Source organism: Octopus bimaculoides, chromosome 10 (assembly GCF_046866305.1).
Source record: "Octopus bimaculoides isolate indiv1 chromosome 10, ASM4686630v1, whole genome shotgun sequence".
Classification (NCBI taxonomy): domain Eukaryota; kingdom Metazoa; phylum Mollusca; class Cephalopoda; order Octopoda; family Octopodidae; genus Octopus; species Octopus bimaculoides.
The window spans coordinates 89,337,236-89,356,380 of NC_142937.1; the positions used below are offsets into that span (position 1 = coordinate 89,337,236).

General features: G+C 33.9%; 1 protein-coding gene across 1 annotated transcript; it reads left to right on the forward strand.

Moving 5' to 3' along the window:
- Positions 1–9,198: 9,198 nt before the first annotated feature.
- On the forward strand, positions 9,199–18,399 carry LOC106874924 (uncharacterized). Its single transcript, XM_014922842.3, has 9 exons — positions 9,199–9,337; positions 10,490–10,519; positions 11,986–12,225; positions 13,084–13,317; positions 14,376–14,546; positions 15,668–15,939; positions 16,687–16,863; positions 17,513–17,657; positions 18,142–18,399. The coding sequence occupies exons 1-9, from the start codon at positions 9,214–9,216 to the stop codon at positions 18,216–18,218; spliced, it is 1,470 nt and encodes a 489-aa protein (XP_014778328.2). The 5' UTR covers positions 9,199–9,213; the 3' UTR covers positions 18,219–18,399.
- Positions 18,400–19,145: the final 746 nt, after the last annotated feature.

Below are 19,145 nucleotides of genomic sequence, written 5' to 3' on the forward strand. Positions count from 1 at the left end.
TACTGTTGTTGTTATAATAGTAAGGGTGGTGGGTGGTAGAATCAGTAGAGCAACAATTAGATAGCCAATGGGAATCTTAGATTGAGAATCTTTTACTACCATTAATAACACTAGTCAACAAAATTAAATGCATTATACTCATGAATGCAAACCAACTTTTTTAGACTAATTTTTCATGCTGATTTCAAAATTTCATTCCATTTGTATGTAGCATGTATCAGTTTTTCAGTTGCTATATGCAAATATTTACATATTTGTGTATATGAAATCATTAACATAATAAATAAAGACATATCATTTTTAGAAAGTAAATGAGTTTATCGAGTTAAACATCATCGCTATCATTCTACAAATAGTGAAAATGCAAAAAATGGGTCAGACAAAACAAAGTTAGAATAACAGGATTAGAAAAACATTATGATCTGGATTTCCTGCAGTGTTCCTGATCTGGTTGATCATGGTAAAGTGTCCAGCAGAAGTCAGCCAGCTTACTGTCATTCCAGAAGCCTTGGTACCATTTCTTCATAGCGCTAATGTCCTGGTGAAATTTTTAACCATGTTTATCAGACATTCCTCCAAGGTTGTCTGCAAAGAAATCCAGATGGAAGTCCAAGAAGTGAACTTTCAGGGACATGCGACAACCCATGGCTGAGTAACATTTCAGAAGATTCTTGATGCCATGCTTGTAGTCCATTGCCTTCTTGTTGCCCAAGAAATCCTCACAGATCCAATTGAAAGCATTCCAGGCAGGCAGTTCCAGTTCATACATGTTGTCTTGAAGTAGACATCTTTGAGTACTTCTCTAATTTGGGGTCCAACAAAGATATCTTTTTTTTTCAACTTCGCCAGCGTGATTTTGGGAAACTTTTCTACAATAAACTCAAACCCTCTGGCATTTCTCTTCCCTAGTGTCTTTACAAATTGTTTCATCAGTAGAAGCTTTATGTGCAAAGGAGGCAATAGGACATAACATGGATCTACAGGAAGTGTATTCTTGACTCTAGACAGTCTTGGCTGTGCCTGCCAGTTTGATTTCGAATAATGTCTGTCAGTTGCCCGACTATCCCATAGACACAAGAAACAAGAGTATTTTGTGGAACCTGAATGCATTCCCATTAACATTCCAATGACTTTTAAATTTCCACATATTTTCCTTGAGTATCTTTCATAGGCAATGGCATGAAGTAATAGTTCCATATTTTCATGATTCATGAAGATGAATGGAGTGTGCAATAGGTATGGAGGGCTTCAAATTACCATTAAGGAAAAGTACAGCTTTTAAACTTTGTTTTGAAGAGTCAATGAACAAATGCTACTATGCAAGATCATGTTTTTTCAATGGCCCTTCAACAGAACATGTTTGTAGAACCATATTTCTCGGCCAAAAATAAGTTATATGAACACTGTGCTCTAGCAGATGCTTCTCCTTCAGTCTTGATGCCAACAGTTCTGCTTTATCTTTTGAGAGGGATAGGTCTCTGACAAGGTCATTCAGTTCAACTTGGGAAAATTTCTGAGGTTCAAAGCTGTCGTCATCAGCCATGTAATCTTCCTCTGCAGCACTATCATGACCATCTGGTGGAATTGGAATTGGCAGACTTCCATTGTGAGGTCTCATTGCAGAATCCCAATTGTGATACACAATTTTGTATTTATTTCTCAAAGAAAATCCTGTGACATTTACTTTTCAAAAATAACAGTCATTAAAATGGTCTTTTGGCTCCCTCCATATCATTGAAATGGCAAAAGGCATGGACTTCTTATGGAACAAATCATGTAAGCTATTTGAGCAAACTGAGCAAATAAAATGTGGTGCCCATAAATTGTCCTGATCTCCAAGAGGATAGTCAAAGTATAGCTTATAAATCTTCTTGATCTCTGGTGTTATTGTACATTTTTGAGCTTTGACAGACGATTTCTACACTGTCTTCACAATGTTAACACTGAATTTGAGATGATGAAATATTTCATCAGACCAATTATGACTAGACAATTTTGAGATGTTGAAATACTTATTTCATCAGACAAAACATGATTGGTTAATTTAAGATGATGACATATTGCATCTGAACTATGCAGCAATGAATAATGTAATTTATTTTAAAGGTATGTTTCCATGATGTAAATGAAATACATGCATACACATTAATTGAAATTTTTATATAATGCATGAGCTAAAACCAAAGAAACCTTCACATCTAGAAAACTGTACATGATATCAAAAAACTAATTGTATGTTTGAAATCAGTGTTAAAAACTACACTAAGTACATCTTGGCATATTCTTGATGAAAAATACGTGTTGACCAGTGTAATGGTTTCTAATTTAAGCAAAGGCTGGCAATTTTAAAGGAGAGGGATTAGTCAATACTTTAGACCCCAATGCTTGACTGGTACTTTATTCAGAATGTAAAGAACTACAAGGAATAACACATTACATTTTTTCTGGTAGTCTAGTGATTCTGCTGACTCACCATGTTATTGCTACCATTAATAACAACAACAATATACAGGTGGTTTCACACCTTCCACTGCCCAAGAAATTTCTTCAAATCAGAACCAAGGGCCACCCTTATAATGTGGGAAAACGGATTTAAATGGTATATAAAGATTTTTTTGAATATAATTTTATTATATTTTTTTTTATGATAATAATGATAACAAATGTTTTGTTGATAAAATAATGGTTTATGGGAACATCCTATGCGGTCAATTGTATAAGGAGTGAAAATAAATTATCTTTAAACATTTATTGTTTAAAAAATATGAACGTTATTCTGTATTATATTAAACAAAGCAAAAAAGGTAAAAAAAAAAAACCCTTTGGTGTTTTGTGATATTTTTTAAAAGTAAAACCATGCAGTCTCTCAGTGAAATGTTTTCCTTCTATAGAAACAGTAGCAGTTGTGTTTGGTGTTACATCTTATTAAAATAGCTTCCAATACTGGACATTTGTTGATGGTTTATACTCTGTCTCATAAAAAGCTACCTTGTTTGTGGTCTAGACCAGTGCTCCACAACCAGTGTGCCGCAGCATACTGGTGTGTTACAAGACGATGCTAGGTGTGTCACTGTGTAACCTGAATGTAATTTTTTCCCCTATACTTTTAGTTATATTTTTAGGTCAGGTGTGCTGCCGAATTTTGAAAAGAATATATGTATACTGCAAATGAAAAAAGGTTGCTGAGCACTGGTATGCATAAATGCCAGTCTCAGCATTTCTCTCTAAGAGGCGTTGAAATTTACAGGGTCATCAAAGAATTTCTAGCAACACCGTCAATGATGCAGAGGCGAAAACAGCAGTGACACCAAAACAAATTTCTTTCAAATTAGATTCTTACAGTCTTTAACAAAAAAAGACGTTGGATAGTGTTGCCTGCAGTACTCGCTGCTTGACAGAGTTAGAATCGTCATGGCTGGAATATTCATTAATGTAGCTTTATTGAATGAGGACCAACTTGGAGCTGAAGAACAGCAAAGCTTATGCTTGTATAAGTGGAGAGGAAATGTGACATTGACATCTTAGCCAATCATATTTGTAACTTAAAGAGAGGTGACTGCGAAAAGCAATCAAGCTTATCGATTTCATGTGCCATAAGTTTAAGACCACTCTTAATGATCCTTAAAAAAGAAATATACATAATGTGAATAGCAGTGTATTGAGTGTAAGTCTCAGCAGGTCTGTCACTGATTAAATGCATTTCTTATGGAGAGAACAGCATTTTTACTTCCAGTAGACTAACATTCAATCCAGGTGAAGGTTTTGTTTCTCGTCATAACACTGCAAAAATCCAGTTTAATCTCTACAGTTTATTGCTCCTTATCATTAAGTAAAAGGATTCACTTTTTTTTTTATGAATGTTATTTGCAGCTATTAAGTAAATAAATTTAATAAATGAAAATATGCCAAGTGATGCTGTACCTTGTTGTAAACTCCACTTACAAAGATGTAACTTATGTTTGGTTCCTTGTAGCTATTTTAGTTGATCTGTTAATGACCAGAAGTCAACTTGAGGCTTTAGAAAATTGCCTTTGTCCAAGATTCCATGCAGTAGGACCTCTTGGTTGCAAAGCAAACTTCTTAACACTTTGGTCATACAGGGACATGGATTCAATATCTAAATAACTTGTTAAAAAAACTAAATTTTCACTCTCTTACACACATGCATGCACTTATGCACACAAATCTCCAAAGTTGTCATTTTGTCTATGGAAACAAGGTTAACTGTCTAGTTAAAAGGTTTCTTTGCAAGTGTTTAAGGTTTTGATTCTACTGAGTGATACCTTGAGCAAGTATGTTCTACCATAGCTTCAAATCAATCAAATCCTTGTGAGTGAAACTTGGTTGACAGAAACCATGTAAAAGCTTGTTGAAGGTATTATTTCTGTTTTTGTTTAACAGACTTAATCTGCCACCTGATGGAACATCACTACCTTATCCATAGCTGCCTTTGGTGGAATTCACTTTATTGCAAGCATTTAAACCAGGCTTCCGATCTAAGATTAACTTCTCCTCTTCTTTTCACTAACCTTGGAGGCCTTGGAAGAAGTCATAAGCTCTCTCTTTCCACCACTGACTTGACAATGAAAGAAAAAAGAATGGAAAAAGAAAAATATTGATAAAAATATTCAGAACAGGTAAACAAGTTATGAAGCAAACAAACTGGACAAAAAACAGTGGTACCTCACAGTTTGGTGGTTAGGTATGTTAGACAAGAGAAATGAAATCAGGTAAGCACAAAATATATTTTGCTTCATAGTTTTTGATAATTTCAGTGATGAATGTTAACGTAAATCCAATATAATACTTTGAAATGTATGAGAAAAGAATTTTTCTTAATAATGAGACAACTCAGGTGTCAGCTGTAAATAATCAGTTTTAGGATCGTCAAACTGCTTTTCATAAATTCATAAATGATTCTTTAGAACCATTTTCGTTGTCGGCTTTGAAATAAATGGAAAATATTCGTAATATTTCAGCTGTGTATTTGTAAGCTTTTTTTTTTTCCTTCTATTTCCTTTGAAAATCATTTGACTTTTAATCTTCATCATAATTTGCCTCAGCTCTATATTTAATGCCACTTACATTTAGAAGAAGAGAAAAAGAAGTAGTGAATGGACTATTTTTGTGAGAACTTTAGCAGACCTTAACAAAATATTAAAAAAATTTTTTTTTTTTAAATTCTAACGGTATATTTACATGGACATAATATAGATTATTGAATAAATAAATAAGTAATAAGGACAAAAAAAAAAATGAAATAAAGTGTATGTGTGTGTGTGCATGCGCAATTATGTATGTATATATATCTATATATATATATATATATATACATGAATAAAAAAAAATGAAAGAAAAAATATGGCTGATTTAGGGGATTACTCTGGATTTCACATCCATAAAGCACTTAACTTTACAGTGTATCATCAGATCCCAAACTTGTAGGCTTATGGCCTCTAGCAAGCAACCTTTCTAGAAAATGGAGGAGGAGGAAAGGACCTTGCTACTCAACGTCAAGAACAGATTATTGTCTCCCTTTGGCTATTGATCATAAATGACCCTGTTACCTTGTAGGTTCCAAGATAACAAGAATTTCCTGAAATGCAAGTATGGTCTGAAGACCTCTGTTCTAGAGTTAAGGATGTTCCCTGGGTTGAGGGAATCCTTTAGTATCCTCGCCTGTTCTGCTATGCACAGTTTACAATGCTTACTCCCATTATATATATATATATGCCAATAACACTATGAGATGAAAAGGACCTCCTAGGAGAGTATTCCATAACTGATGATTTAGGATATACACACAGAGAAGTTGTCTAACGTTATTGTAACTGGTTATCAGAAGAGAGGCTGCATACATACCAGCAAAAGGTCATGCATAGCTATATGAGTAGCCAATCCTGGACTAACAACCTAGTTATTAGCTATCACTTTGAATGGTAAGCTTTTGCAATGTAAGAGTTGAAAATAGCCCCAATATAAAAGAGACAGGGATACAGATAAATCTCTTACATGCAATAACCAATGCAGGCTTTGTTGAATTAACATTGAGGATGTTACCAACATCATGAGTGACTGCCTGAAAATGTCATCATGGTATTACTTACCTATGAAGCATTATGTTATTGCTAGAATACTATATAATAAAATCATAGAAAGGATAATCCTGAGATGATAAATATAAGAAGCTACAATGAGGTGGAGGGCATAGCCACACATATCTGAAAGAATAAAGGTAGAATGTCTCTGCCAAGACTTCAATAAAATTCAAGCACAACAGACCAGACATAATGTTCTGAGACAGAGATAAAAAAAAATCTATGCACAGTTGTTCATAGCTGTTAACATAATGTTAAGGATTTTCAAGCCAAGAAATGACCATTTAACTCAATCTCTATAGAAACAGTATATAAGTGGAACAATGAAAATATACAAGACTTGCTTGAAGTTCTATGTGTAACAATTATTGTTATTATTCAGACTCCAATGATGGAGCTTTTGTTTCTTTGCTAGAAATCACCTCACTCATTCTAGAAAGAATATTACTAAATAGAAAGAAGAAAAATACATACATACATACTTACATATACCATCATTATTCTATGCTATAGAATATGAAATCTAACACTTTGAATCAATACTCTGATAACAGAGCCACAAAGCAATGCTATTCAAAAACTATTGTATTGAATTATTCATTTACTTTTCCTATGCAATCCTCTTTTCAATCAAACTTTCTTTGCAGATGTTTTCTCTCTATCGTTATTTATGTGATTCTCTACCATCATTCCCTACACCTAACATAACCATAATATAGCTAATATCCATAAAACAAAGTGCCCCAATTGCCACATTTTCCCGCTTGACTGCTTGTTTTTCTATCTGCTATGGTGCAAGAATGGCTGTGTGGTTAAGGAATGTGTAATATGCGTATGTATGCATACATATACACATAAGCATCAAAGTTTAACCAATGGTTATGCCACAGACTTGGTTCAATACAACTTGGCATCAGTGTTGTCACAAGTCTTGATATTAGAATGCAAAGAACCAGAAAAGATATTGCAAGATATCTTGCCCAAGATCTCAAACACTTCCATAAACCTACTGCCATGGATCAGTAATTTATTATACAGGCTCCCAAAAAGATGAAAGGCAAAGTTGACCTTAGTGAGATTCAAGCTCAGAGCCCAATCAGAATAATTGCTTACAAGGCATTCTATTTAACATTCTAATGACTGCTAATTCATTGCTAACTGCATCATATCTGTTATATAATAATAATAATAATGAAATTATTGTATACAGTGCTCAAGTGCACTACAACTTGTCAAAAGTGCGTATAAAGCATATGCAGTATTGTACAAATGTCTGGAAAGTGAAAAGTGCATGAGTCAGATACATGCTTGCATGAGTCAGATACATGCTTGCATGTGTATGGAGGGGAGAAAATCAGGTGTAGTGTTGGCGAATCTCAGGAAGCATGGAAATTTTGAAGTTCTGAAGCCATGACAATGACTTCATTTGGCTTGACAGATCTTCTCAAGCACAGTATACCGCAAAAGGTCTTGGTCACTAGTTATTGCCACTGTGAGGCCCAAAGTTTGAAGATCATGCTTCACCACTTCATCCTATGTCTTCCAGGGTCTCTCAGGAAGACACACACACATGCAGACATATGTATATATAAAATTGAAAAAATTGGAGTCAAAAAGTAGGAGTATGGGTGGACATTTATTTATTATTCACTACAATTGTTTCGATGCAACATAGTTCTCCAAGAATACAGGTATTTGATTATGCTACTGTTTGTTTGCATAATGAGATCTAGTTGTGTTTCCTCAGGGATGCCATGAGAGTGTGATTGTCAGACAAATGCGCTCTTGTGGTACACACCATGGATCTATCAGCCACTACTAAATTCAAACCACGATGAACAGAGGAGATGGCTTTAAAGTCGACAATTTTAAACTAACAGAGACAACATTCGTATATCACCTGAGGAAACACAACTAGATCTTATTATGCAAACAAACAGAGGTATAATCAAATACCTGTATTCCTGAAGAACTACATTGCACTAAAACAATTGTAGTGAATAATAGATAAATGTCTAACTGTATTCCTTTTCCCGGACTCCAGTTTCTTCAATTTTATATTCACACACAACAAATACCCATACATATATATATATATATATATATATATATATATATATATATATATATATATATATATATACACCCACATACACAGACACACACACATGCATGCACACATACACACTCATACACACACATGCATGCATGCACACAGATATGTATTGCTTTGTAGAAAAGCAACAGAATTTTGATCCTCTCACCCAACTTTAACCACACAAACATGAACATGAATTCCTAGTCTAATGAAGAACTGAATCCAGAAGAACTCACTAAACAAGCAACAACATACTCACCAACAGGGTTTGGCCCAAAGTTATTTGCCAATTAAGATTATTTCATTTTATCTGTCATCATCATCATCATCATCGTTTAACGTCCGCTTTCCATGCTAGCATGGTTGGACGATTTGACTGAGGACTGGTGAAACCGGATGGCAACACCAGGCTCCAATCTAAATTTGGCAGAGTTTCTACAGCTGAATGCCCTTCCTAACGTCAACCACTCAGAGAGTGTAGTAGGTGTTTTTACTTGTCACCTGCACGAAGGCCAGTCAGGCGATACTGGCAACGGCCACGCTCGAAATGGTGTCTTTTATGTGCCACCCGCACAAGCCAGTCCAGGGGCACTGGCAACGATCTATCTGCCTACCAATTTACCTACCTACCTACCTACCTACCTACCTACCTACTACCCACCTACTTACTTACCTTTCTCTTTGTTGATGTATACGGTTAAGCATTAAAACTAGTAACAACAACGAAACTTTCATTGTTAATTGTCTGTCACACTATTCTGTTATACAACATTTAACAGCATTTAACAGCACAGATGTTATATTCACACACACACACACACTCATACACACATATATGTATGTATGTATATATATATATATATATATATATATATATATATATATATATATATATTTATATGTATATATGCATATATATCTGTATATATATATGTATATATATATATATGTGTGTGTGTATATATATATATATATATATATATATATATATACACACACACACATATATATAGACACATGCACACACACATACCCACATTTGCTCAGATTCCTTTTCTTTGTCATAAACCAAAAGTTTATACCAAGATCATGGTAGCAATAGCAAATGCGTTAATGCTTGGGACATTATATAGTTGTTTGGGTAAGTTTTTGTTCTTTTTTCTCCCCTTTCCTTTTCCTTTATTTCTTGTGTTATTTCAACCAATAATGAATTGTTTTTGCCCTCTAATTCAATCAATAGAACTGTATTTTACTGAAATGAAAATTACATGTTTACAGCAAAGCTACGAGTAGCAGAAATATCTTTAGATATAAAGTATTAAGCTACAAGCTCATGAGATAATTAAACTGACATGTAATTTAATGATTTGAAAAAAATAACAGTTAACTTTTCCTCAAATCACACTCTATCATTTTAAACAAAGAAGGACACTCCAGACTATGTAGTCCCTGTTATACAAAAAGAAGATGGGGTCATTATGACTGGAATGAGTTGAGCCTCTGGAAGTCTTCCTTAATCACAATCAGCCATCTTGTGCGGGGCCTGTCATGAGGCCTCTTCCAGCCTGCCGCTGCTGTGTTGAATGAGAGTAAAGCCCTGGTGGGACGATCTAGCGGGAGATGAAGGACATGTCCTTAACAGTGCATGCATCAGATGAGGTGGGAAGCTGTGGGCTGATGCATGCAGTTCTTTGTTGGATTTGTAATAGTACCATCTGATTTTCTCATTCTCAGGGTTCTGCTATCAAAGCTGTCATTTCTCTTTGCCAGGGTCTTCAAGGGGGAAGGGGCAAACCAAAATATTAGGATTAATTAAAATTACACCCTTAATGGGCAGGGGTTCAGATTTTGAGTGATTAAATTTCTTAGAATGCTACATGTTCTGACCATTCTGACCAAAAACACAATAAAAGACAAGCAGTGAATTTTAATTAATGATTCCCAAGATGGTAGTCCAATATTTTATACACTTATCTATTTCACTTCTATTCATCTAAACCTCTGTTACTCACCATTGATACATTTGTCTAAAAAGGTTAAAATATATTTATGATATGTAATTTTTACAAAAAGAATCTATTCAACATCTAAACTATCTGAAATTAATTATTGTTAATAAGGTTTCTTTTTTTTTATTATCGAGCTTACATTTAAAGATAAAAAAGTTTCGGATTATGAAAGAATTTTGGAAATACTAAGAAAAATTCCTTTATTTTCTTTATAATGTTTATAGTCTGACAAATAATGTAAAGTCAGTTATTTAAAATTTTTTCAACATTTTCTGAAATTTCAGCTAACCCTGCACAATGTTTGACACCACCAGGTAAGAATATATTGTCTGCTGATACTTTTTGTATTTTTTATGTTGATGTTTTTGTATTTTCTTTTCACTGTTTAGGCACATGGCCAAACATAATGAGAGACAGCAATTAGATTGTGTGAAGGATATTAAATTTGTATGTAGAGGGAACTGACTTAGACTGAGAATCAAACCCAGATCATTAATCCATACTTCTCTGTTCACACTTATACTGAAAAAAAGAACTTGAGAAAAATATCCAGAGATAAATTCTGCATGGAAAATATATAGTAAAGTGGCTGCTTATATATTTAGTGAATAAAAATGCTGCTTGCTGCTTCATGTTCTTGCTTGATGGTGCTGAGGTCATCCCAGGTTAGTGGTCCAAGAGATGTCATCATGTGTAGAGTCAAGCAGATCCATCAGTGCTGTCCATCACTAAGTGGTCCTGTGTCAGCCCTTCTGCATTCTCCAAGGTGATGTTGAGCCTCTGGAAGTCTTCCTTAATCACAATCAGCCATCTTGTGTGGGGCCTGTCATGAGGCCTCTTCCAGCCTGCCGCTGCTGTGTTGAATGAGAGTAAAGCCCTGGTGGGATGATCTGGTGGGAGACGAAGGACATGTCCTTAACAGTGCATGCATCAGATGAGGTGGGAAGCTGTGGGCTGATGCGTGCATGCATGGAGTTATTTGTTAGATATATGATAGTACCATCTGATTTTCTCATTCTCAGGGCTCTGCTATCAAAGTTGTTATTTCTCTTTGCCAGGGTCTTCAAGGGGGAAGGGGCAAACCAAAATATTAAGATTAATTAAAATGACACCCTTAATGGGCAGGGGTTCAGATTTTGAGTGATTAAATTTCTTAGATTGCTATATTAAGTTTTGAGTGTCCATATTTATTTACATTTTTATCTTACACGTTTTACTTGTTTCAGTCGTTAAATGATAATGAAATTAGAATTATTTTAGTTTTCCGTTCTGATTTCAGTAAAATGATGTGTCTTACCACGGCTAGCCATATTTAGTTACATCCTTTTACATTCTGCATTCAAATCCCAGCAAGATGTACTTTGTCTATTTTGCTTCAGATAAAACAAGTACATGTACTGAGATTGATTTACTCTTTTGTATTCTCACTGCAGAATGTGTAGCCATGTGCTAATGCTGGAAAAGGTTATCTTTAATATTTCTAACATCAACAATAGTTATCATTATTATTGTGGTGTGGTGATATAAGGGTGATGGATTCATAGAATCATTAGAGCATCAGACAAAATGTATTGTAGTATTTGTTCTGGCTCTTTACCTTCTGATTTTACATCTTGCTGAGGTCAACTTTGCTATTAATCCTATCAAACCCAATAAAATAGAAAACCAGATTTAGTTGACAAACTCTACTTCCCAAATTGTAGACTTGTGCTTTATGAGCAATTATTATTATTGTTGTTATTACTATTTTTCATTGATTTAAATTAAACTTTAACTCCAGATGTCCAGAACCATTTTGTGAAAATCCGTAATACAATTCTGGTTTTGTCCTCGAAAACATTGTGGGATACCGAAAATGTATCACCAGAAGACTGTGCAGCAAAATGTTGGTCTGATAAAAGGTGTTTGTCATTTGAAATCAGTAAAAAAAGAGGAAGATGTTTCTTATCAAAGGAAAATGCAGCTATCTTCAGGGAAATAAGGAGAACTAAGGGAAGAGATTACTACCAACGGGTAAAACGTAAATATTCTTTGTATTTTATTACAGGAACTTTGTTACTCTTTTCCATTTATATTCCATAATTATAGAGACAACCATTTCTGTAAAAATATTAGCTGGTTTGACCTACATGCACAGACATAGACATGTTCCAGAAATAAGCAATATCAGAAACACTAAATACTGTGTGGGCATTCTCATACCGCATTTATTCACCTTGAACACTCTTATGCATGTTTTCTATTATTATTATTATTATTGTTATTATTATTATATAGATATAGATATTTTTAGAATATTAGATAATCATGCAGAAGCATCATGTAATTGAAATTTGATTAAGATATTAGAAAGTTATCTGGTGCATTATTTTTAAATGATCAATTTATTATAAAAATATAATCCATTCACAAAATAATTTGTCAGCATAAGACAACTTTTCAGAATGACTGTGAATTGTAGTATATCATGACACACACACAAAAGCTTGCCTGCATGTTTTGACTGTAGATCATCCGTCTATATACCCCTCTCCTGATGGTCTGCTTTTGTGTAAGACTGAATGACCATAACAACACTGGACATGTTGCTTGACCACCTGTCTAAGGGAGTCTTGATCCCACAAATGTAAACCATCAGAGGAAGGATGTACAAATGGATTACTACAACTTTTATGCTGAGACAAGGTTTTAAGTGGGTCCCAAGATGTTCAACAACTAACATGAACTCTAACTAGAGTGTCACTTTATAGATCAATTATTTGTTTATTATAAATTGTTCATTTAAAGAATTACAGCAATGTTTTTGTTTATTTAAAATGTGTCTGTTTATCAGTGGGGGTATAACATATATTTTTTGATTTTTCTTTTTTGCTTTCAGCCAATGAGAAACTTATTATATTTAAAAAAGGTAGCATACAAGGATATGACAATCTTGGACACTATAAAAATGTGAGTTTAAAGAAGTGTAAGCAAACTTGTCGGAAACATCCAGAATGTAATTCATTTGAATATAAAGAAGAAACAAAGTTATGTGATCTGAGCAACGTCACTCACCTGACTAATGACATTAAATCCAACAGATGGGGCTGGGATATTTACATCTTTAATCCAGGTCAGTAGAGTGTTTCTATTTTATTGTTTATATACTAAACCATTATAAGAGAAATACATATACTAACAATTTAAAGCTGACCCAACAAGATTGTAATTTTAGAAACCAATCATAATGCCCACTACTTAATAAGTGCCACTCAAAAGAGCTCATCTACAAAGTCAAAGTTCAAAATAATGAAGACACTGTAAAATTGTATTTAGACTTCGCAGAAAACACTTTTAGGCCTGTTTTACGCAATCCATAACAGTTGTAGAAGGAATTCTACATCGTTGTCTAAGTACACCTGACACCTAAAGGACAAGAGTATAAACAATCCTACAATCAAGTGGAGCACTTTAGCTAAGGAAGTGCCTATGATGGATGAGGTAGAAGATATAATTTGTGTGTAACTGAAGAACTGCACAGCCTGTCTACAACCAGTATCCTAAACTCAAAAGAGGAAACATTTGCCCCCTAACTTAATGTGAGGAAATTTAGTCTCCATTATTTAAACATAATTCCATCTGCAAACAGGATAGCAGTAATCCTGAATGCAGATTTCTACTCACAGGGCCTCCTGTTTTCATCTCTCACTGTCATTGCAATTGTCTCCCTGCTCCTTTTTTTCAATGACTTCATTATTGTCCCGATTGCCACAATCAGAACTGCTGTTAGTAACAGTACATATACACTTCACATGGCTGATTTTAGATCCAAACCCTTTCAACAATACAACTATATCTGCCATCTATCCCTCTTTATTCATACTTTATCTGCTGGTTACCTGTATCACTACTTATGTCTAATACCTTGATTACCTTTGCTATCATCTTATATTGCACCCTTATATAATCTAACCCCCTTCATTTGCTGTAAATGGTATACTTCAAATACCTGTTTCCTCTTCTTTTTCTATTTCTTTTTGTATATATCCAAATGTCTTTATGCGTAGATGTTAAATTTTTCAGTTTGTTTCACTCAGTATATTTCTTTCTAAATGTCTCATTATCTTTGTATTCTCACTTTCCTCCTGACACACTTTCAACATTGGTATCAATTTCTCTTATCAATTTCAGGTTACCGGAAGATTGACTGTGGAACTCCAAAAGACCTTGCTCGTGCATTGAAGGTCTACACGAACACTACCTATGAATCTGAAGTGACCTATATTTGCCCAATGGGAGAAAAACTTACATCAACATGTGAAATGAACAATGAATGGACTTTAGTTGAGCCTACTTGTAAAAGTAACATAGATTCTCTCTTGTTGCCTCTGCCAATGTAATTTTGTTTTATCATTGTGTTAAATGTCCAAGAGGAAGAACTATGACCGTTTTTACTGTTTGTGGTTAGTGGGAAGGAGAGAGGAAGTTGTTCCCAAACTAGAAACCTCCCAAAATGCTTGCAACACAATGGATTCCATTAATTCTATCCAAGGGTCGGCAACAACACCAAATTGGGCAATGGATTGTCTGTAATTCAAAAAAACTAGACAGGTGGAATCATATTTCCTTTAACAGGATTCAACACAGTTTCCATTTAACAAATCTTATCCTCAAGATTTAGTATAGAAGCAAATTTTTAACCATGCAGGGAAAACTGCAGCCAATTCAAGTACTTTTTTGATATTTTCAAGTTCATTTGTATACTTATTTCCATTTTAACACTAGACCTCTTATTCTCCTGGTAACATTCTTCTATATGTAGGAAGCTCTATTAATCATCTTCATAACCTATTATGGCATCTATAAACCACTTTTTGGTGGGACATCTTTCACTTTCATCTTTGCTAGTCTTTTTCTCTTTAAGAAAGAAATTGACAAAAATTCCTCTGTCTTTATATTACTGATACACATCAATTTCTCTGAAAGGCTTGCTACAAGAAGCAAAAGTTTTTTCGGACCCCAAATGTTTCTCAGATATTTTCCCACCTATCCATGCATTAAGTTTACAGAACAGCTAAATTTCATTTTGATGCATCAGAAGTTCACAGTGCATTTGTTAACATTATTTCACACGCTATATTAAGAAAAAAATTGCATTGTCTTCTCATCTATAATATTACAGTCCATCTAAATAATTCACCATTTACCAACACAAGAGAAACTGCTTGAGGCAGCTTTGCTATGTTTAGCAGCGGTTATTGTTGTTGTTCTTATGGTTGTGTTGAAACTAAAACAGTTGCATTGGTGTAGTGTCATGCTATATGTCCCACCCTTCATGTATCCACCTCTGTATTGCCTTCCAAAGCATTTTCAACTCAATAATCAGGAATATCATGCTATTACAAAATAAAACAAAGGGGAATAAAATGGTGTATGTGTGTTTTAAACATCTATTTAAAATTTTTATTATCATTATTTTACAGAACCTATGTCATGCAAAGACATAAAAATGTGTGGTAGGGATGCAACTGATGGGGAATACTGGATCTACCCCTCTGTCCTTAACCATAAAAGATTAAAGGTTTACTGTCATGACATGGAAACAGATAAGCCAAAAGAATTTATCACCTTACCACATGAAAATTTTGCATATGTACCAGCTTTGAAACCATTCCATTTATGCATGAACCGCTTTGATGAAACAATTAGCAAACCAGGGAAAACTATTTTTAAGAAAGTTCGAATTTATCCAGAGGTAAATGTTTAATTGTTTAATTTTCATGATGTTTTCTATAAATATAAAAACTTAGTGATTTGTTGATCTGGAAATTTTTGATTCAGCCAAGAAAACTAATTGTGCACGCACACACACACACCCATGTATATTTATTTGTATATATGACAAACAGTCATTCATTTCCTCTCAATATAAGCCAAAAAAACAGGGTCTGGAAGATGCACATCATGACAGCACACCTTTGATGCAAGTCTGATGAAGTGCCTCTCTAATGTCTAAAATTGCAAACATTACGGAAATTTTCACTTCGTATTTTTACATAAACTGGTGTTGCAAGTATAACTGGTACAGAAACAATTGTAATGAATCATTAAACTTTGGCTTCTTCTCATTATTTGTATATACACACACACATATGCATAGATAGATAGATAGATAGAGAGAGAGAGAGAGAGAAGGAGAGAGAGCGAGAGAGAGAGAGAGAGAAAGAGAGAGAGAGAGAGAGAGAGACACACACACACACACACAGACAGACAAACAGACAGACAGGCAGACAGACAGACAGACAGACAGACAAAGATACATCATCATCATTATCGTCATTTAACACCTGTTTTCCATGCTAGCATGGGTTGGATCATCATCATCATCATCATCGTTTAACGTCCGCTTTCCATGCTAGCATGGGTTGGACGATTTGACTGAGGACTGAAGTGAATAAACTGGCTAATGATGTAATTTTTACCTTTATTATTCTGTCCACAGGAAATGGTTCTCGACAGATTTGATTTTACATTCACAGAACTTGAAAAAGGCAAAGGAAAACACAAACGAGGTTTTGGTGTTGCTGAAGATTGCTTGTATGGTAAATCAAGTTACTGCAAAAGTAAAGGGGAAATGAAGGTTGATCTAACACACACTGGTCTCATCCTTGGAGATTCGGTATGATTTATTTACTTATTTATTATTGTTGGAACCATAAGTTCAAATTTTATAAGGATTTCTGTTAACTTTGATTCAGTTAAGCATATGGATAGTGATAGCACTATCCCAAATGTAGAAACAGTTTAAAAGATATAAGCTGGCTTACCACCTAGTTTCAGACCAGTCGCAGTGGAACCGTGTTAGTGACCAAGTTGCAGAGAGTGCAATGAAAATATCAATTCCACACAATAAAGTTAACAGATTTAGGGTGTTTTTGAAATACTAAAATGAGTCTTTTATGCTTTAGTTGCTTTGGTTTCAACACAAAGTCTCAGATAAAATCATTAACTCTGGAATTATTTTTGATATTTCAACCCTATTTTCCCTGTTCCCTGTTTAAAGTGGTTGCTTTCTTGGACCAAATGTTTTTAGAGATGGGTGTTCTTTCTTTTATAAACTGGAGTAACTAGAGATATAAGCCTTGCTCAGTGACTCAAACACAATGGCTATAAAGGTAACAAGATTTGATTTTGTGACCTCCTGATTTGTCATTGAATACATTTACTTCACAACTATTGTGATTCCTATCTATTTTGTTTCTCAGAATGTTAATAATGTGATTATTATAACTTTGTGTTGATCCTATCTACTATTTTCATAACTTTAGGTTAAATGGGTGACATATGGTGATGACTCACGAATTAGTGATTTGACATATTCTGAAAATAAGCAAGTAGTAACAGCTACATGTGGAGGAAAATGTGGTGGATGTAAACCTGAAGGCAAGTTTACAGTGCAACTTGGTCCAGATGGTAAGTGAAATAATTTCTAATCTATATTTGTTTTTATATCACACATTAACCTCACTAACCTCCATGTCAGAGCCAGATTAAAGCCAACTGACACCCTTAGCACTACTGGACATTGGTACTCCTTTAATTATTCTCTGACCATTTCCATAGGCCAGGGTCTATAACTGTATTAAAAATACTCTGTTTTTGAATTTCATTTAATATAAACAATTTATTTACTTTATGTGTGTGTGTGTGTGTATGTATATGTATATGTGGGTATATATATATATATATATATATATATATATATATATTATATATATATATATATATATATATATATATATATATATATATATATATATATGTAAAAGTATTAGTCAAATACTAGAGTTGATTAAATCTAATATACCTCTTCTCACCCTCAAAATTTGTGTACTTTTGTAAATATATGCAATCATATAAAATAATTTAAACTGCTTTCTATCATACATCTTTCCAGAACCCTCAACTACTGGTGTGAAAACCTGTGAATTCCTGAGACAAAAACATTGTTCCAAGCCTGCTCGTGCACAGTGAAAAGTACAGAAAATTTTCAAACATAATGTCTTGTGAAATATGAAATAAAAGTTGATGATTTATGATGTGAAAAATACCTTCAGCTAATGTTTTTTGAAATGTGCAATGCAAAAATTTCATGTCTGATGAAATGTTAAAAAGTGAAATTTAATAAAAGCTAATTGTTTTTCAAGAAATGAAACATGTAAAAATATATTTTGTGAAATGTAAAATGCTGATGTTATGTGAAATTTTATGAGATGTGAAACATCTGAAGTTGTGTAATAAGATGTTTAATGCAAAAATATGCAAGCTCATGAATGTAAGAAAATGATGCATTGTGAAATATGATTCATGAGAAGATGTATTGGAAAATGTGATATAAAAGCCTTGTGAAATATGAAATTGGACAAGATATCTTTTAATATCTGAAATGCAAGGGCTTATATCAAATGAAATGTTACAAGGTGATGTATTGGAGAAATTCTGAAATGATAAATATTGGAGAATGGTATCTTGTAAAATGTAAAAGATTTTATTGTGAAATGTTAAATGCTAAAAAAACAATGTTGTTGCAAAATATGAAATGTGAGATGGTTTGTCTGTAAAATGTGAAATATGAAATGTAATCATACTAACCTCTGAGAAATATCTGATATATTTTCAAAACGATTTTGAGGTATTTATGCAGGGACACATTTTAAATGCAAGTAATAAGGGTAACTAGAAATGGAACGAGCTTATTTATGAAGGAAAGTGTATAAACATAACCAAGGTAAATGAGTTCATAAGAATGTCCAAGGTTTGAATATCACATCCTTTGGATGACAACTTCCTCCATAAAAGAAAAAATACCATTCCTGGGGCTCTCCTCTCTTCAATTATACTATGGTGCAGCACAACAGCTGCAATGGCTGCCATCTCCCTCAAGATTCTTTGCTTGAGTTC

Excerpts from the sequence above, each read along its gene's own strand:
- LOC106874924 (XM_014922842.3), top strand. The coding sequence starts at position 9,214 with ATGCACACACACATACCCACATTTGCTCAGATTCCTTTTCTTTGTCAT. Across the intron at positions 9,338-10,489 it reads GACATTATATAGTTGTTTGG|CTAACCCTGCACAATGTTTG; the intron begins GTAAGTTTTTGT and ends CTGAAATTTCAG. Across the intron at positions 12,226-13,083 it reads TTACTACCAACGGGTAAAAC|CCAATGAGAAACTTATTATA; the intron begins GTAAATATTCTT and ends TTTTGCTTTCAG.